General features: G+C 36.0%; 2 protein-coding genes across 2 annotated transcripts in view; one reads left to right on the top strand and one right to left on the bottom strand.

Annotated features, from left to right (window-relative positions):
- The window catches only part of LOC135208313 (protein enabled homolog), a 94,315-nt gene extending 90,171 nt beyond the window's left edge, over positions 1 to 4,144 (top strand). The window contains exons 2-3 of the mRNA XM_064240418.1: positions 1,877 to 2,115; positions 3,839 to 4,144. Of these exons, the coding sequence (XP_064096488.1) occupies positions 1,877 to 2,115; positions 3,839 to 4,144 (545 nt within the window). The remainder of the gene's footprint in view (positions 1 to 1,876; positions 2,116 to 3,838) is intronic.
- The window catches only part of LOC135198144 (uncharacterized), a 285,187-nt gene that overhangs the window by 136,695 nt on the left and 132,286 nt on the right, over positions 1 to 16,206 (bottom strand). Inside the window, exon 3 of the mRNA XM_064225757.1 lies at positions 12,343 to 12,413. The gene's annotated coding sequence lies outside the window, so the exon portion shown is untranslated. The remainder of the gene's footprint in view (positions 1 to 12,342; positions 12,414 to 16,206) is intronic.

The raw sequence follows: 16,206 nt of genomic DNA, 5'->3' as shown, positions 1-16,206 counted from the left end.
TATGTAAGGACGCATAGAAGACTGCAATCAGGATTAACAATAATTAAACTGCTGAACTGTGTATCAACCTCCCTTCAAGATAATTCCTTTAGACAGAAGAATAATCAGCAATACAGAGAACCCCCATAGAAACTGAGCAGTTCAAGCCTTCTCTCTCTCTCTCTCTCTCTCTCTCTCTCTCTCTCTCTCTCTCTCTCTCCTAAACACTACACGCAGTAAAAAAAAAAAAACAAGTAAACAAAGAAAAGTAAAGAAAGATGTGACCACCCTAGAGAGGAAGAAGAGATTTAATATCAATTGCGAGTATTCAAATATACAGTATAAGCGCTTGGAGAGAATCTAAAACAAATCACTCGTAAAACCTAAGTGAATGCTCCCAGTATGCGCCTGCAGCAGGTGCTGGCTGATAATGGTTTTGTGATATGCGGGGAAAAGAAGAGCATATTCCCACTAGCCTGTACTCACACCTAAATTACATTCTAATGGCGATATTTCACATTAGGAACATGTACTACAGCGGCCTGTTTTGAATTTCATATATATATATATATATATATATATATATATATATATATATATATGTGTGTGTGTGTGTGTGTGTGTGTGTGTGTGTGTGTGTGTGTGTGTCAGATGAAACACTACACTACAAACACGAACGGAGTTAAAATTAATATTTCTTCAAAGTATTTCTGAAATACTGTTCACTGTTTACTCGAACATTTCAACTTCGATACAATTTTACAGTAGGAACAAAACTTACATCATATATAAATATATATATTATATATATATATATATATTATATATTTATATATATATAGTATAAAATATGTATATGTTTCACATTATTCACATTATTCACGATATTTCACATTAGGAACATGTACTACAGCGGCCGTTTTGAATTTCATATATATATATATATATATATATATATATATATATATATATATATATATATTATATATATATTAATTGTGATAATGTGTGTGTGTGTGTGTGTGTGCGTGGGTGTCAGATGAAACACTACACTACAAACAGGAACGGAGTTAAAATTAATATTTTCTTTAAAGGATTTTTCTGAAAAATACTTTATTGTTTACTCGAAAATTCAACATTTTCGATACAGAGTTTACAGTAAAGGAAACAAACATATACATTCATATATAAATATATATATATATATACATAGATATATATATATATATATATATATATATTATATATATACAATATATATTACATATATATTACAGAGATATATATATATATATTCATATATATACGTATATATATATATATAATATATATATATATATAGATTAATATATATTATATCTGTATGTATATACATGTATATACATATGTATACGTATATCGACTACTGTTCACCTCATAAATACATTGATAATAAAACGTTTAAAAATGAAAAATATAATCATTTATTTCTCCTCTACTCTGCTGGCTTTTCCACTAGGGCTGAAGCTTTCAAATATCCTCTTCTTTTTTTCCTTCTTTTTTTTTCTCTCTCTCTCTTATCTCTCTCTCTATCTCTCTTTTCTCCTCTCTCTCTCTCTCTCTCTCACTAAGATCAAACACGTTCGTATCCGCCTCATTCGTAGCAGCGAAAACCTGTGAGAGAAGTAAAAATAGCTTATATATAAATATATATATATATATATATAGATATATATATATATATATATAAAACTATTAAACTGCCAAGACAGGACCGACAGCCTCTACTGTTATTCCATGAAATAAGAATATCATCCCAGTCTCCTGATCTTAAGCATACACCGCGGCCGTAGTAGCTATAGCTTCGAGCAAAGGATTAGGCAAGTCATCCCACATTTAACTAACCTCCGATCTTCAGCCGACTTATACACTTACCCATCAAGAGGCATATCCCTGGTCACCCTCTACCACCCCTCAAAGCCACCGCCTAACCTGCCACCTCTGCTACCAGCATTGCGGGCCGCATTGGTCACGACCTGCAATCTGAATGGCATATCCCCTAAGGCTACAATAGGTTCTATATCGGAACACCAGCAAAAGCTTTTAAGCCCGTTACTGAAGCAGCAAGGCCGACCATTACACCACCTGCATGTTCGAGTAGGCACCCTGGACGGATGGGTGGGGTGGGGTGGGGTGGGGTAGGATAGGGTAGGGGGTTGGGTGGGGGGGAGGAGGGAGAGGCTTCCGGATGGGTGGAGGGTCGATGGGGATCTGGGAGGCTGTTCGAGAGATGATGACGGGGAAAGAAAAGAACCTGGTGAAATATTTCGCTTCGGAATTACAGAACTGAAAATGAAAAAAGGACTCAAAGGGCAGAGTGCAGAAAAAGGTAGAGCGTTCAGATCTCAGCCATCAATATTTGCGATATTTAGGTATACGATAATAAAGCCACAGGCACTCCAAGCAAAACGATACCTCGCAAGACACGTCCTCAAATCCATCGCTGGTCCCAGAAAAACAACTGCCTTTTTTTTTTTCCAGCCGACTGTTCCTGGACACTGGAAAATCCAGTCAAGTCACAGTAATAGGAAACCTTCATCTCCTCAGATTAATAGAAAATATCTAAAATTGTGTGCAACCACGTACAAGTAAATTGATGCGGAGCTCAGTCACACATAAATGGAAGTGGACGAGATTAAAATTAAATGAATATACTGTATATTCAAGAAATGTGAATAACAAGTACGCAACTCCATATATATATATGCATAATTGTCACCTTATTCCAGTGAATTCTGGAGACCTGAAAAAAGAAAGGCATTTCAATTTTTACTTAAGACGTCCTTGCATTATTTTATAAACACTTCATAAAGTACAGGATTAGGAAAAGCCAAGAAACTAATACTTTAACTACTGATATTCCATTTAAATAAGGATGGAAAGAGATTCTATTTACCTTAGCATTGCCTGACATTTCAATACACCAGGTTTTAAGACCTATATATCACAACCTAAAACATATATTTCATAGTGGATGCACCAACGACCCTGTTCCAAATTATTGCATTCCATTCTTACTGTGAAAAAAAAACTGTTGCTCCATCTTCGGATGCAGACGCACGAATATGCAAGTTAAAAACATTAAAAAAAATCAATGGGGAATAAAAAATATAGATGTAATAATAATGAATTCTAAAAGATGGGGAAAATTTGACACCAGGAAAAAGTATCCTTTCACGATTAAAGTACAAAGACGAATTCATGCTTTCCCTTCATGGTTATGCTAATAGCTTCAGCACAACAAGTTCAGAAGAATTGGTGTTGGCAAGCTCTTTAAACGTTGCATAAAGAATTCCACCAAGGTTCATTTTACCAGAGAGAACAGAGTCCATTTAGTTTTCTTCAAGATTCATTTCCGAGATCTCGTGCGTTCCCTTTAAGCCAACAAAATTACCAACATTATATTTGTTAGTTTTTTCTTTGGGATTCTTGTTGGAAATATCGTACTTAGTCTTTAAATCAACAAAGTTATCAGCATTACATCATTCAAACTTGTCGTTATTTTATTACCGAAGTAGTCTGACATGACGCACAGGATATGTCGTTCCCTTAACCCCTCCCCCCAAAGGTGTTATGTTGCTCAAACGATACTGTGATACAAGCCTAAATTGAGATAAATAAATAAATAAATAAATAAGAATAACAATCTTGTACCCGAGGTCGGCATTCATACTTGCTGGGTCATGTTCAATACTATCATCAACCTCATTTTTACTATTATAATAATATCATATAATAATAATATTATAAAGTCACGCGATCCCACTTCCTCCTCCTGCTCTCCGCCTTCTTCTCTCCCATTACTATTCACTCCACACAGGAGCTTCTTAACCTTCCTCCTTCTCCTCCTCTGCCGTTTTTTCCTTCTGCATCTTCTTACCCGTCCGTGCAATTAACCTCCCCTCCACTTGTTCCTCCTCCTCCTCCTCCTCCTGCCCTCGCACCACCACCACCACCACCACCTCTCAACCCAACGCCCTTTCCCCCTACCCACTTCTCCCCTCCCTCCCATCCCACCAAAGCATCTCGTATATTTTTTCTTCGGACTCTGGACTGGCATCTTTCTAACTCAGTAATTAAAGAGTTGTTTGAGCAGTGCTCCGAGAAATTGTATGTAGATTCTTAGGCTCGGGGGAGTAACAGGGATTTTATGATTGCACGAGGGTGGTGGGTGGGTGGGTGGGTTGGCGGGCGGGTCTTGCGCCTTCCAAGAGAGACGAATATCTCGAGATGAGAGAATGCAATTGACATATTTAACCAACAGGAGAAATGCGAGAGAATGTCAGACGTGTGAACGTGGGAAATATGACGTGAACTCAAATAGCAACTGAGAGAGAGAGAGAGAGAGAGAGAGAGAGAGAGAGAGAGAGAGAGAGAGAGAGAGAGAGAGAGGTTCCCAGCCGAGATACTTGACATGGGGAGAAATGGGAATGTGAATAAGAAGGATTGGCTGGAATAAAAATGAGACAGGAATTCTCAAACCAAAGTCATGAGAATAATAATCTTAGGACGAAGCACCCTCAGGAGGGAAGGGATGGCTCTCCAATAAACGGAAACCGAAATACTCAGACAGACAAAGACCGGAAGGTAAAAATACCCTTTAGTCAATTCTGAATTTTCAAAGTTAAAACTAAAACTAACCTCATGATAACAATGAAAGACTTAAAAATATGAACTGATGAATGTAATTACAATGCAACTGAACGGCTGAGAGAGAGAGAGAGAGAGAGAATCCTATTAAGGAAGGGGCAACAGAACTGCTCTCAAAGGACGTTGCCTGGTGTACTAGACCGTTATAAATGTTAATAAAGGCGAAAGATTTGTTATTAGAGAATCAACTGACCAAAAATGGCCCGGGATTAAGAGAATCTGAGATATCTCGAGGATTCAATAATAACAGTAATAAAGGCGGGAGAGAAATGACAATTGGATCCAACATCAGAGAAACTGTATTACAGGGAGTGTAAGAGAGAGAGAGAGAGAGAGAGAGAGAGAGAGAGAGAGAGAGAGAGAGAGAGAGAGAGAGAGGTGGGGGGGGAGTAAATCACAGATCTCTAAAACTAAAGGGTTCATTTTTCATTCGTCAGTGTACAATAAACATCAATAGCCTTTGAAACTTTGAAAGGTGTGTGTTTCCGGAGATAAGCTTAGCAACCTGTCAAGAGCTAAGCTTAGTCACCTTACGAACTAAGCTTAGCTGTTTCAGAAGTTAAGTTTAATAACTTACCAAGTTGGGTTTACCTACTTTAAGAGGTAAGTTTATCTTTAATAGGTAAGCTCTGCTATTTTAAGAGTTCAGCTTAGCTATTCCAAAGGTTGACCTTTTTTAAAGGTAAGCTTAGATAAGTTTACCTTCTTCAAAAGGTAAACTTCACGAGGCAAGTTTAATTGCTGCAGGAAGGTTATAAGATAGTTAAATTCCACTGTGTAGATACTTTAGAAGAGAAGATATCAACATTTCTGAAAATGCGTTCCCTATAGCATGTCTTCGCATTCTTTCGATTACTAATATTTAAAACAGATCACCAAAGGGAAAATGGGCATTAAATTTGTCCAAAACCAGAGTGGAATCAATTCTGAACTTAAAGGACTCGCAACAAATAAAGCAGATTAAATCTTTATAAAGTTTTACCAATAGAAAAATATTTAATTAGACATATAAATAATGATGGTATACATTATATATATGTATGAGTGTGTATTATTTCTGTCTGTTTGTGTACGAGTGCTGCCGTGTGCGGAAAAAATGCTTGAAATCAACGTTTTCAGAAAAGGAAATTATTAACACCTGATAAAATAAACTAGTAACACCTGACAAAATCGTTGTGTATTTACTGAGGTTTGATCTTGTCACATAACCAACAATGGCAACAAAACATTCCAATGTGATATTATATAAACAATTTCTAAACAGAAAATGTAGACTACTCCTTATTTTAGATAATTCCCTATGTTTCGCAGATGTTAAAAGATTTTTACCGCAAGGCGAAATTAGTCAAGGATTCCCCAAAGCAAGAATTTCCAAAATATGACTTAAATTGAAGGAAAATGCATGCAAACAAAAAAATGGTTTCGCAAAGATTCTGGCGTTGCGCCAAATTCCAAGGAAAAGGTTTGAGAACTCAATTTTTATGGCTTAATAAGGTCGAAGTAAAAAGGAGAGGAACTTGGGTGCTCAGAATCAAGAGAAGCATTTGAGAAGTTGCTAAAACGTCCGCGAGGGTGGAAGGAAAAATAATGGGAAGATCTGCTATGCTATATCAGCACAGAAAACAGATCTTTTGATACATGCAGTCGCTGCTCATTCCTCATGAGTAGTTTTGTCATTATCACTCACGGAAACAGAGACGAAGCAGTTGCGAAGAAATCCAGAGGTAAAAAATGCAGTTAATTTTGTTCCTAAGAGGAATTGATAATATTCATGGCAGTTAAATGGAAAACTGTCCTGGATAATCTCACCTTTGCCTCAGGAGTGTATGATCTGCATGCGGAAAGTTAGCGATGTTCGTTTTTAATGGACGACTTTGTTCACCATCCCCTCAAATTAAATTAAGTGTCTAACCCACATGAGAAAAACCTATGTTAATGATTTCGCACAGTTGCAGGCACGTTTAATTTAACTTCATTTATATGTGCACTGGCTCATATCCGCGTGTTTTGAAGCTTGCAGAAACAAGACGTGATCCGAACCTTTAGCTTACTTAAGGCGCGTGCTAAAATCTATGGTCAAATAGAGCGTTGTTTCACCAACGAAAATGAAAATAAATACGCTATATTTTATTAGAAATAAGTGTTCTGTTCTTTTTAACATGCACATTATATTTTTATGTTTCACATTCTTATTCTTATAAATAAATAAATCGTAAATATCCTATCCTAAAATTTCTGTATATTTCAAAATTCCTATATCTTATACTAAACGCGAAACACGATTTTCAGACCTTTTCAGGCTTTCCTACCCCCTCCCCCCCACAAAACAACAACAACAACAACACAGTAGTTTGTAGGCTTACTCCCCAAGCAAGCGAAAATGACTGAAAACAAGTACTAAGGACGACCTCCACTCTGCCTAAATAATAGGCCCAATCTAATAAAAACATTTTCATTCCCTCCCTGTCGCGAAAGACTTATTTCTACCCTGCTTTGTTTGCTTACTTTCTCCTGCTAAGAAAGACGAGATAGCGGCGGTATGTGTCTCTTACCATGACTTTGTTTCATCGTCCAACTTGGGTAATTCGGAAGAAGTTGGCCAACTTAGACGAAATTGGATGTGGGGCTTACAAACATCACGACTTGATCCATTTTCTGTCGATCTCGCTTTCGGCTTTGAAGGACGACTATTTTATTATGGATTGGTCCGGCTTTTTTTTTTCTTTTTTTTATCTAACATTCTCTCTCTCTCTCTCTCTCTCTCTCTCTCTCTCTCTCTCTCTCTCTCTCAACACGTGAATTATTTCTTTCGTTCTCGCTTCTGAACTGATGGTCATGGTAATTTTTAATGAATCAAAAGGCAGATTGGATAGTTCTACGTTGGATCAACATAACCGGTGATAGTTTAGAATCTATCACGGGTTATGCTGCTAAGGAAAGTGTATGGGGCACTTCAACTATCTAAACTTTAGACAGTTTAAATGGCCGATACACTCCTCAGCAGCATTAGGCTACATTAAACTTGAGAATGGTTACACCAGCATTTAAGACTGGATCATTTGTATCTTGATGATGATTAAAATGAGATGATATTACCCGAGTATACGACGACTGAATTGTATATTTACAACCACATCCAAAAAATTTTAATGAGAAAGTTCACTATTACCGTAAGGGAGTTACGTCACTGAAATCGCATTCAAAAGTTTTATAATAATAGGACAAGGGAATTTAATCTCATTTAGTATTTAAAAAAAATAGAATACCCTAATATAAGAAACACTAAGATTCCTTATGTAATACCTCCCAGACCTCTAACAACATACATTACAGAAATTTAGAGATAAATCGCTTCCAAACTATAAATTTCAGGTGATAATATTTAGCTAATACTTAACGACTTTAACTTTATATTAAACCAAGGTTAATTATGTCCTCATAATAAAACTTTTCACGGATTAAGCCAACTGCTATCATACTGAAGAGTTCATTCCTTAAAATTGAAATCCTAATTAGCTCAAAATGTTATTCAAGCTGAACTACTGTTTAAAAGCATATGGCAATATACATGACTTAACAACGTTGGTGATCTGACATTTAACTCAGGGCCTATGTATATATATAAAAAAAAGCTCAGAACGTAATGCTAATACATAAAAAAAACTCCATGCGAAAGTATCCTTTGATGTGCCTTACAGTATACGTTCTTATTTTATCTGATTAGCAATTTGAGAATACGAATGGAAAAATCCCCTGCCATGGAAAGATTCATGCGTGCTTGCCAAGAGCACTAAACAAATAAAATCATAGTACTGAAGGAATAGAGCGATTGTTTCATACTCCGTGAAAATCACACGAGGCATTCTTGCTTTACTTGAAGGTACTTACTGGAATTATCGGTTCTAAACAAGAATAAAAATAAGTCAATATTTAAAAAAGAATTCTTCTACTTTTGTCCTTTGAACGAATATGAAATCAGACTGGAATTGGTTCATGTTTGATAGCCAGTTTCCCACAGATCACATATTTTATCTTTTTAAACTTTGCTCTCCTCAGTAATGACATTAATTTAGTAATGTCAAATACGTCATCATCATGTCTGAAACATGTAACAGAGATACAACAGCTTTAAAGTTTATCACAAGGAATCGTACTGGAATTGAGGTACTACCACATCAGGATTGTACGTCAAAAAATTATAAACGAATTACCTGTCTACTTAAAACTCGAGCTTGAAATACCAGTGTTATCGTCAGTCAGTGCGTATCATTGGACTAATTTATCTCTTATCTTCCCTTTCTCTCTCTCCCCCTCTCTTTCTCTAATCGAACTTCTCTCTCTGAAGGAGAATCTCTGGGGCGGAAATGAGCATCTTCAAAGATCACACCTTCCGTTCCGACCCAACAAAGTTTCGACAAAGTTCTCCAGATGGTTTTAAGGGACCAGCGGGTCCTATAGACTTTTGCTTCCAGATTCTCTCGCTTTCTTTGACTCGCCCAAAAGACGTCTTAGATCAACTTTATTCCCTACTTTTAGGTCGCGTGGGCCCCTTCGGGGACGGAGTACGGTTGAGGAGTGGGGGTGGGTGGGGGTGGGGGGAGGGGGGGGTGGCGGAGGGAGAATGGAGTAAAAAGTTCAGGTAGACCCACCCATGTTCCTTCTGGGCGTGGACGGATATCAGGATCAGTTCGAAGACGAGTCCCTAATTTCAGGACGCCAATTTTCAATATGCCGCGCGGCGCTTTTGTTCAAAACTTCAGTTTATTTGCCTTTATATATCTTCCCCATAATTTGCTGTTCGCCTACCGTGTTTCCTGTGGGCGTGGATTAATTGGATTTGATTGTGGAATAAAGTTTCATTCTGTTCATAATATTAAAAATCATAGAAATCCGACCTTAATCTACTGCAAGCGATTTATTCTGATCGGTATTACAACATTTCCCTTGATTAAATTTTCTGGGCTGATACAAGATTTGATACAAGAAATTCCACAGAAGCTTTCATCCTCGTCTTCATTACCAATACTCTCATTATAAGATAGTATTCTTTAAACGATTCTGTTATATTTGTTCTCTTTCTACTACATTTGTGTCTTTTCTTTTTTTCTTTACTGAGCGACACCCTTTTAGATATATGGTATTTACATGTGCAATTTAATCCCTCCTTCAGTATATATAAGACCGAATACTGCAATTATTTTTGGTATCATAACGAAAAACCAATTAACTAGAATTAATAATAATAATAATAATAATAATAATAATAATAATAGTAATAATTATAATAATAATTGCTTAAATTATATGAATTGATAAATAAAGAGGTAAAGATATAAGTAAATGATTGAAATACATTTTAGTGTTTTGCCACAAGAATAGTCTGTTTTCTTATATGCCGAGTCTGTTATTAATTTTTAAGGTTATTAAGGCACCACTGAAAAAAGAGTAAATTACTGAAAGTTTACATTTTCTCGATGAGCTCGTATTACCTTTATGCGTAAGTGCAACTCAGATATGTTATATTTTGACGAAATTTTATCGGAGAATTTTGTCAAAATATGACATATCTGAGTTGCACTCACAATGCAATAAAGGGAATACAAGCTCATCGGGAAAATATAATCGTTTAGTAATTTTCTCTTTTCGATGGTACCTTAATAAACCTTAAAAAGTAATAACAGACTCGGCATATAAGAAAACTAACTATTCATGTGGCAAAGCATTAAAATGTATTTTGATCATTTACTTACATCTTAATCTCTTTATTTATTAATTCATATACTTTTTTTCCTTTTTAATAAGTGATTTCTTCTTTTGGCATTTCCAATTACGTTCTGTTACTTCTTTCTAATGAACACCCTATTCTTTGGAAGCTTGAATTTCAAGTCAATGTCCCCTGTGGGCTTGGTCCATATGAACAGGGTTCAGCTTCTGAATAATAATAATAATAATAATAATAATAATAATAATAATAATAATAATAATAATAATAATAATAATAATAATAATATGCTGGAAGTAAACCCTCTTTTAAACATGTTTTATTAAAAGTAATTGCTGCCTCAGCTGCATTAATTTTATACAGGTTCTTCTCTATTTAATAATAATATTTCGATACCATAGTCCCAGAGGATCTTTGCCTGATCGTTTTCTATCACTCCTTCAGGTGGTGCTCGTACCACTTATTACTGCAAAGTAGCTGATGTTTCTTGCACAGGCTCCAAAAGCCCTCCACTGGAGCCTGTGCAAGAAACATCAGCTACCTTGCAGTAATAAGTGATACGAGCACCAACCTGAAGGAGTGATAGAAAACGATCACGCAAAGATCCTCTGGGACTATGGTATCAGAACAGATAGGGTGATACGTGCAAACAGACCAGACGTGACGTTGATAAACAAAATCAAGAAGAAAGTATCACTCATTGATGTCGCAATACCATGGGACACCAGAGTTGAAGAGAAAGAAAGGGAAAAAAGGAATAAATATCAAGACCTGAAAATAGAAATAAGAAGGATATGGGATATTCCAGTGGAAATTGTACCCATAATCATAGGAACACTAGGTACGATCCCGAGATCCCTGAAAAAGAATCTGGAAAAACTAGAGGCTGAAGTAGCCCCAGGACTCATGCAGAAAAGTGTGATCCTAGAAACGGCGCACATAGTAAGAGGAGTGATGGACTCTTAAGGAGGCAGGATGCAACCCGGAACCCCACACTATAAATGCCACCCAGTCGAATTGGAGGACTGGACTGTGCTAGAAAAAAAAACAATAATAATAATAATAATAATAATAATAATAATAATAATAATAATAATAATAATAATAATAATAATATGTCCAAAGGACGATAGATGGAAATAACATCTCTCCCATATGTAGGAAGTGCAATACGAAAAATGAAACCATACACCACATAGCAAGCGAATGTCAGGGACTTGCACAGAACCAGTACAAAAAGAGGCATGATTCAGTAGCAAAAGCCCTCCACTGGAGCCTGTGCAAGAAACATCAGCTACCTTGCAGTAATAAGTGGTACGAACACCAACCTGAAGGAGTGATAGAAAACGATCAGGCAAAGATCCTATGGGACTATGGTATCAGAACAGATAGGGTGATACGTGCAAATAGACCAGACGTGACGTTGATTGACAAAATCAAGAAGAGAGTATCACTCATTGATGTCGCAATACCATGGGACACCAGAGTTGAAGAGAAAGAGCGGGAAAAATGTTTTAAGTATCAAGACCTAAAATAGAAATAAGAAGGATATGGGATATGCCAGTGGAAATTGTACCCATAATCATAGGAGCACTAGGCACGATCCCAAGATCCCTGAAAAGGAATCTGGAAAAACTAGAGGCTGAAGTAGCTCCAGGACTCATGCAGAAGAGTGTGATCCTAGAAACGGCGCACATAGTAAGAAAAGTGATGGACTCCTAAGGAGGCACGATACAACCCGGAAACCCCACACTATAAATACCACCCAGTCGAATTGGAGGACTGTGATAGAGCAAAAAAAAAAAAATAAAAAAAAAAAAAACAAAAAAAAAAATAAAATAAAATAATAATAATAATAAAATAATAATGTAATAATAATAATAATAATAATAATAATAATAATAATAATAATAATAATAAATGCCTATGAAAAAACACTGACAAACACTTACCAGAAGCAAATGCAAAATCCTCCTATTAAGTTTTCAAGTGGAAGCACAAGTCCAGGGATCTCCAACAGTTTCTGTAATAAAAGAAAAGTAATCTCAAGTTGCAAGATTAAAAAGTTGGCCGTTTATTATTTGGGGATAAACCTGAAGTATAGCTTCATTACTGCTCCAATCTACTTTTAATGCAAATGATCATGAGTTAGGGAGTCGGAAAAACACCTGACTTATATACTATGTTAGTGTGGCTTTCGCTGCGTTTCCAGAAGAGCATTTTCAGGTAAGTATTATGTTTTAGCATTAAACGATAATCTCTCTCTCTCTCTCTCTCTCTCTCTCTCTCTCTCTCTCTCTCTCTCTCTCTCTCTCTCTCTCTCTCTGTACACGAACAGCATAAGATATTGAAAAATAAGCTATGGAGAAAGTAACAAACAAAATGAAGGAAACATTTAAAATTGCTCTTTAACAGAGAATCTAAGGAGAAAGTAACAAACAAAATTAAGGAAATATTTAAAATTGCTCCTGAATAGAAAAAAAAGTTATGGAGAAAGTAACAAATAAAATCAAGGAAATATTTAAAATTTCTGTTTAATAAAGAAAAAAAAAGGCTACGGAGAAAGTAACAAACAAAATGAAGGAAACATTTAAAATTGCTTTTAAATAGAAAACAAAATCTATGGAGAAAGTAACAAGCAAAATGAAGGCATTATTTTAAATTGCTTTTTAACAGAAAAAAAATCTATGGAGAAAGTAACAAACATATTGAAGAAAATAAAGTGACAAATAAAATCCAGAAACTTCACTTAACCAAAGTGAAATTTGACAGAATTTCATAATGAAAGTCCATCAACCAGTGGTGCATGAAAGGAAATTGAAAAATTTGTTTAAGCGACATCTCAAACAGGTTAATTGCCAACAGCCCAGAAATTCCAGTAATTCCACATATTGCTGCCACCAAACTTGCTGCATAAATCTTGAGGTTTCGATAACAAGCGAAACCACGAAATATGAATTTATGGAATTCGTGCATGGAAGATGGTGAAAAATTAGGATCGGTAGATGGGTACAACTGTCAAGGACTTGATTTTCTGTCCGACACACACTCGAGGCAATTCATAAACATGATGATCGTGACAAAAGTGTAACTTGACAATTAACAATAATTGTAATACAGAATCCATAATTCCGACAAAAGAGCATTGTGATTAAAAGAAAAACAGATGTTAACCAACAAGAAACGTGCAACCTTTGCTGGAGCTATTAATTCGCACTATTTTCTGAATAAGGCTGTGTATAAGCTCACCCTAGGACTGGCGCAATGTTCGTACGTCGATGTCTTCTTTGTAATTATAAAAGTAAAAAAAAAAAAAAAAAAACTCGACCTCATTCGTCACTGCAGCTGCGCCACGTTCTTAATTCACGGACCCCTCAAGGAGGTTAGCCCTCCAACAGTTGATTCATGGAGCAACTGAGAGGTTTTCCTCCAGTTACAACATTAAAACCTTATTACTGTCAATTTCCCTTTCAGCGTTGAGTGACCTCCATAGGTCCCAGCGCTTGGCCTTTGGCCTGAATTATATATTCTACTCATCAATAATTCATGGAGAAAAGGCCTTGTTTTAAAACATAACTTTAAACTCCTGAATGCGCCGAAACGATAAAACGATCTGCATAGCAAATGAGGAAGCAAAACTGGAGAGTGGAGGAAGAAAGCCGGACAAAAAATTTTAGGAGCAAGGAGCAAGAACTGTCGGCCGAATGAAACGGGTAACTCGAACTCAAAATGAGCATTTCGGCGTGATAAGGGGTAAAATGGCTCCCTCGTGGGTTATCCAAGTGATTTAGAAATGGTCGTCTCAGGAGCGCCCTTGTAAACCTTACTACCGCCTCCGTTTTCTCCCGACATCCGAAACCTTACATGTGAAACCTCTCGGTTTATAAGCAACTTCTTCGTTCATGGAGGAGAGGGAAGGAAAGTGTAAAGATGGATGCAACCGTTTCATTAATTTCACAACCCGTCTTAACCGAACGCAAGTGATTACATTACTAAAGATGCCTTAAAGGCAAGTGGTGAGAATTCCGTGCCTAGCCTCTATTGCAAGACTTGTCAGGCAATAAATTCAACTCTAAAGGGAATGACCTCGAGCAAAAAAAAGGAGACCACCCAGATGTATATGAACAGAAAGCACGTAAAAGAGGAATTAAACTCATAAAAACGAATTTATCACATATTACCTCTTGAGAAATGCTAGGTTTTGTCACGGGATCTGGTTGAAAAACTAATCAATTCTACGAATGTGTTCAGTATATTTTTACCACCCTCAGCTTATATTTACCGTTATATTTTTTCCACTACAATTTTACACTAAAATTATTCCATATCAAAACCCTTCTCCCAAATGTAGGACATACATGGTGTTACAGCAATATCCTTTCGTTTTTTCTCATAAAAGCATTCACTTTAGAACTAAAAACTGTCTTCGTTTTCCTAGAAGTACGTAGACGTTAAGAGAGAGAGAGAGAGAGAGAGAGAGAGAGAGAGAGAGAGAGAGAGAGAGCCAACAGGATCAACTTACCACTCCGTCAAAAAGATCTCAAGACTTTGGAAATCTAATAAGGATAATTTTAAATTACCCTGCATTATTTAAAAAAACTTTTAGGAAAATAATTATAGCTTAAAAATATAATGCAACTATTCTTTTCAAGACATACCTATGATATAAAAATTAAAAATGAACAAAGAAAGTAAAAAATAATAACAAAGAATAACTGACCTTGTATCAAAGTAAAAAATAATAAGAGTAACTAATCATAGAATAAGACCCTTTTTGGTTAAAAGAGGCGAAATCCACACACCCAAAAATTATGCCTCAACAGAGGCCTATATATATTTGCATAATATAATCTGTGAGCAAAATTACTACAATGTAGGCTTTATAGAATTATTAGAATAGATTTGTGGGCGCAATCTGATCCTTCAAATATTTATAATTTCCAAAAGCAAAAACTGATAACTTTTTTTGTGCAATCGTCTTGCTACAGTATAACCTTTTCAACGTTATGCTCTTCAAAGGCATTAAAGTTAAACTTTTTATCTTGCTAAATCACTTGTCAGTGCCTTTGACTGGCAAAATCTTCAGACCAAAATCCCCATGGAGTTCTTCATATACACATAAATGCTGTGATAATTTTTTAAAAACTTGAGTCTTAGTTTTGAGACCAAAATATAAGCTCAAAATTTGTCTCTATTCAACATTCAAAGTGACTGTCAATCTTTGGGTATATTCTTGACACCCATTCTATCTGGATGCAGTTCGTGCCATCGCACTGCTCGCATTAGAAACATAACTATTTTTAGCTTTGCATCACGTACGCACAAAATGAAGTGTACAAAATAGAGGACGTTCTCTGTAATGATACTGTTCACTCAAATGTCTGGGTTTCAACTATTCGCGTTATGCATGTTCCTCATATAATTAAAGCGCAAACGCAGGGTCAAAATGAAGTCGTTCTGCTTATTTGCTTCTATTTTGATGGATGGAAAACTAAAAACTGCCTGAAAGGGGGGATATTTCTTTTTCAAGCATTATAGTGCAAGCCAGAGGTAAAAGATATATAATTAGAATAAAAGTGAACTCACACACTTGGGAATATGAATCATGATCTAAGCACTTCTGGCTTCGTCAAGCAATCTAGAGAAAACGACGTCACTATCCCATGAACCCAAAAAAAAGAAAAAAAAAATACTTGACTTATAAAAATGTCTCATTGATGATGAGGAAATTCATTACTCTTTGAATATACTTAACTTATTCTCAAGTTCGTTTATTTCCCCCATCCCACATCCCAAGCCCCGCCCCCACAATCACT

Source organism: Macrobrachium nipponense, chromosome 11 (genome assembly GCF_015104395.2).
Source record: "Macrobrachium nipponense isolate FS-2020 chromosome 11, ASM1510439v2, whole genome shotgun sequence".
Classification (NCBI taxonomy): domain Eukaryota; kingdom Metazoa; phylum Arthropoda; class Malacostraca; order Decapoda; family Palaemonidae; genus Macrobrachium; species Macrobrachium nipponense.
Note: the sequence above shows the minus strand (reverse complement) of the source record. Positions and strands in the feature narration are given on the sequence as shown.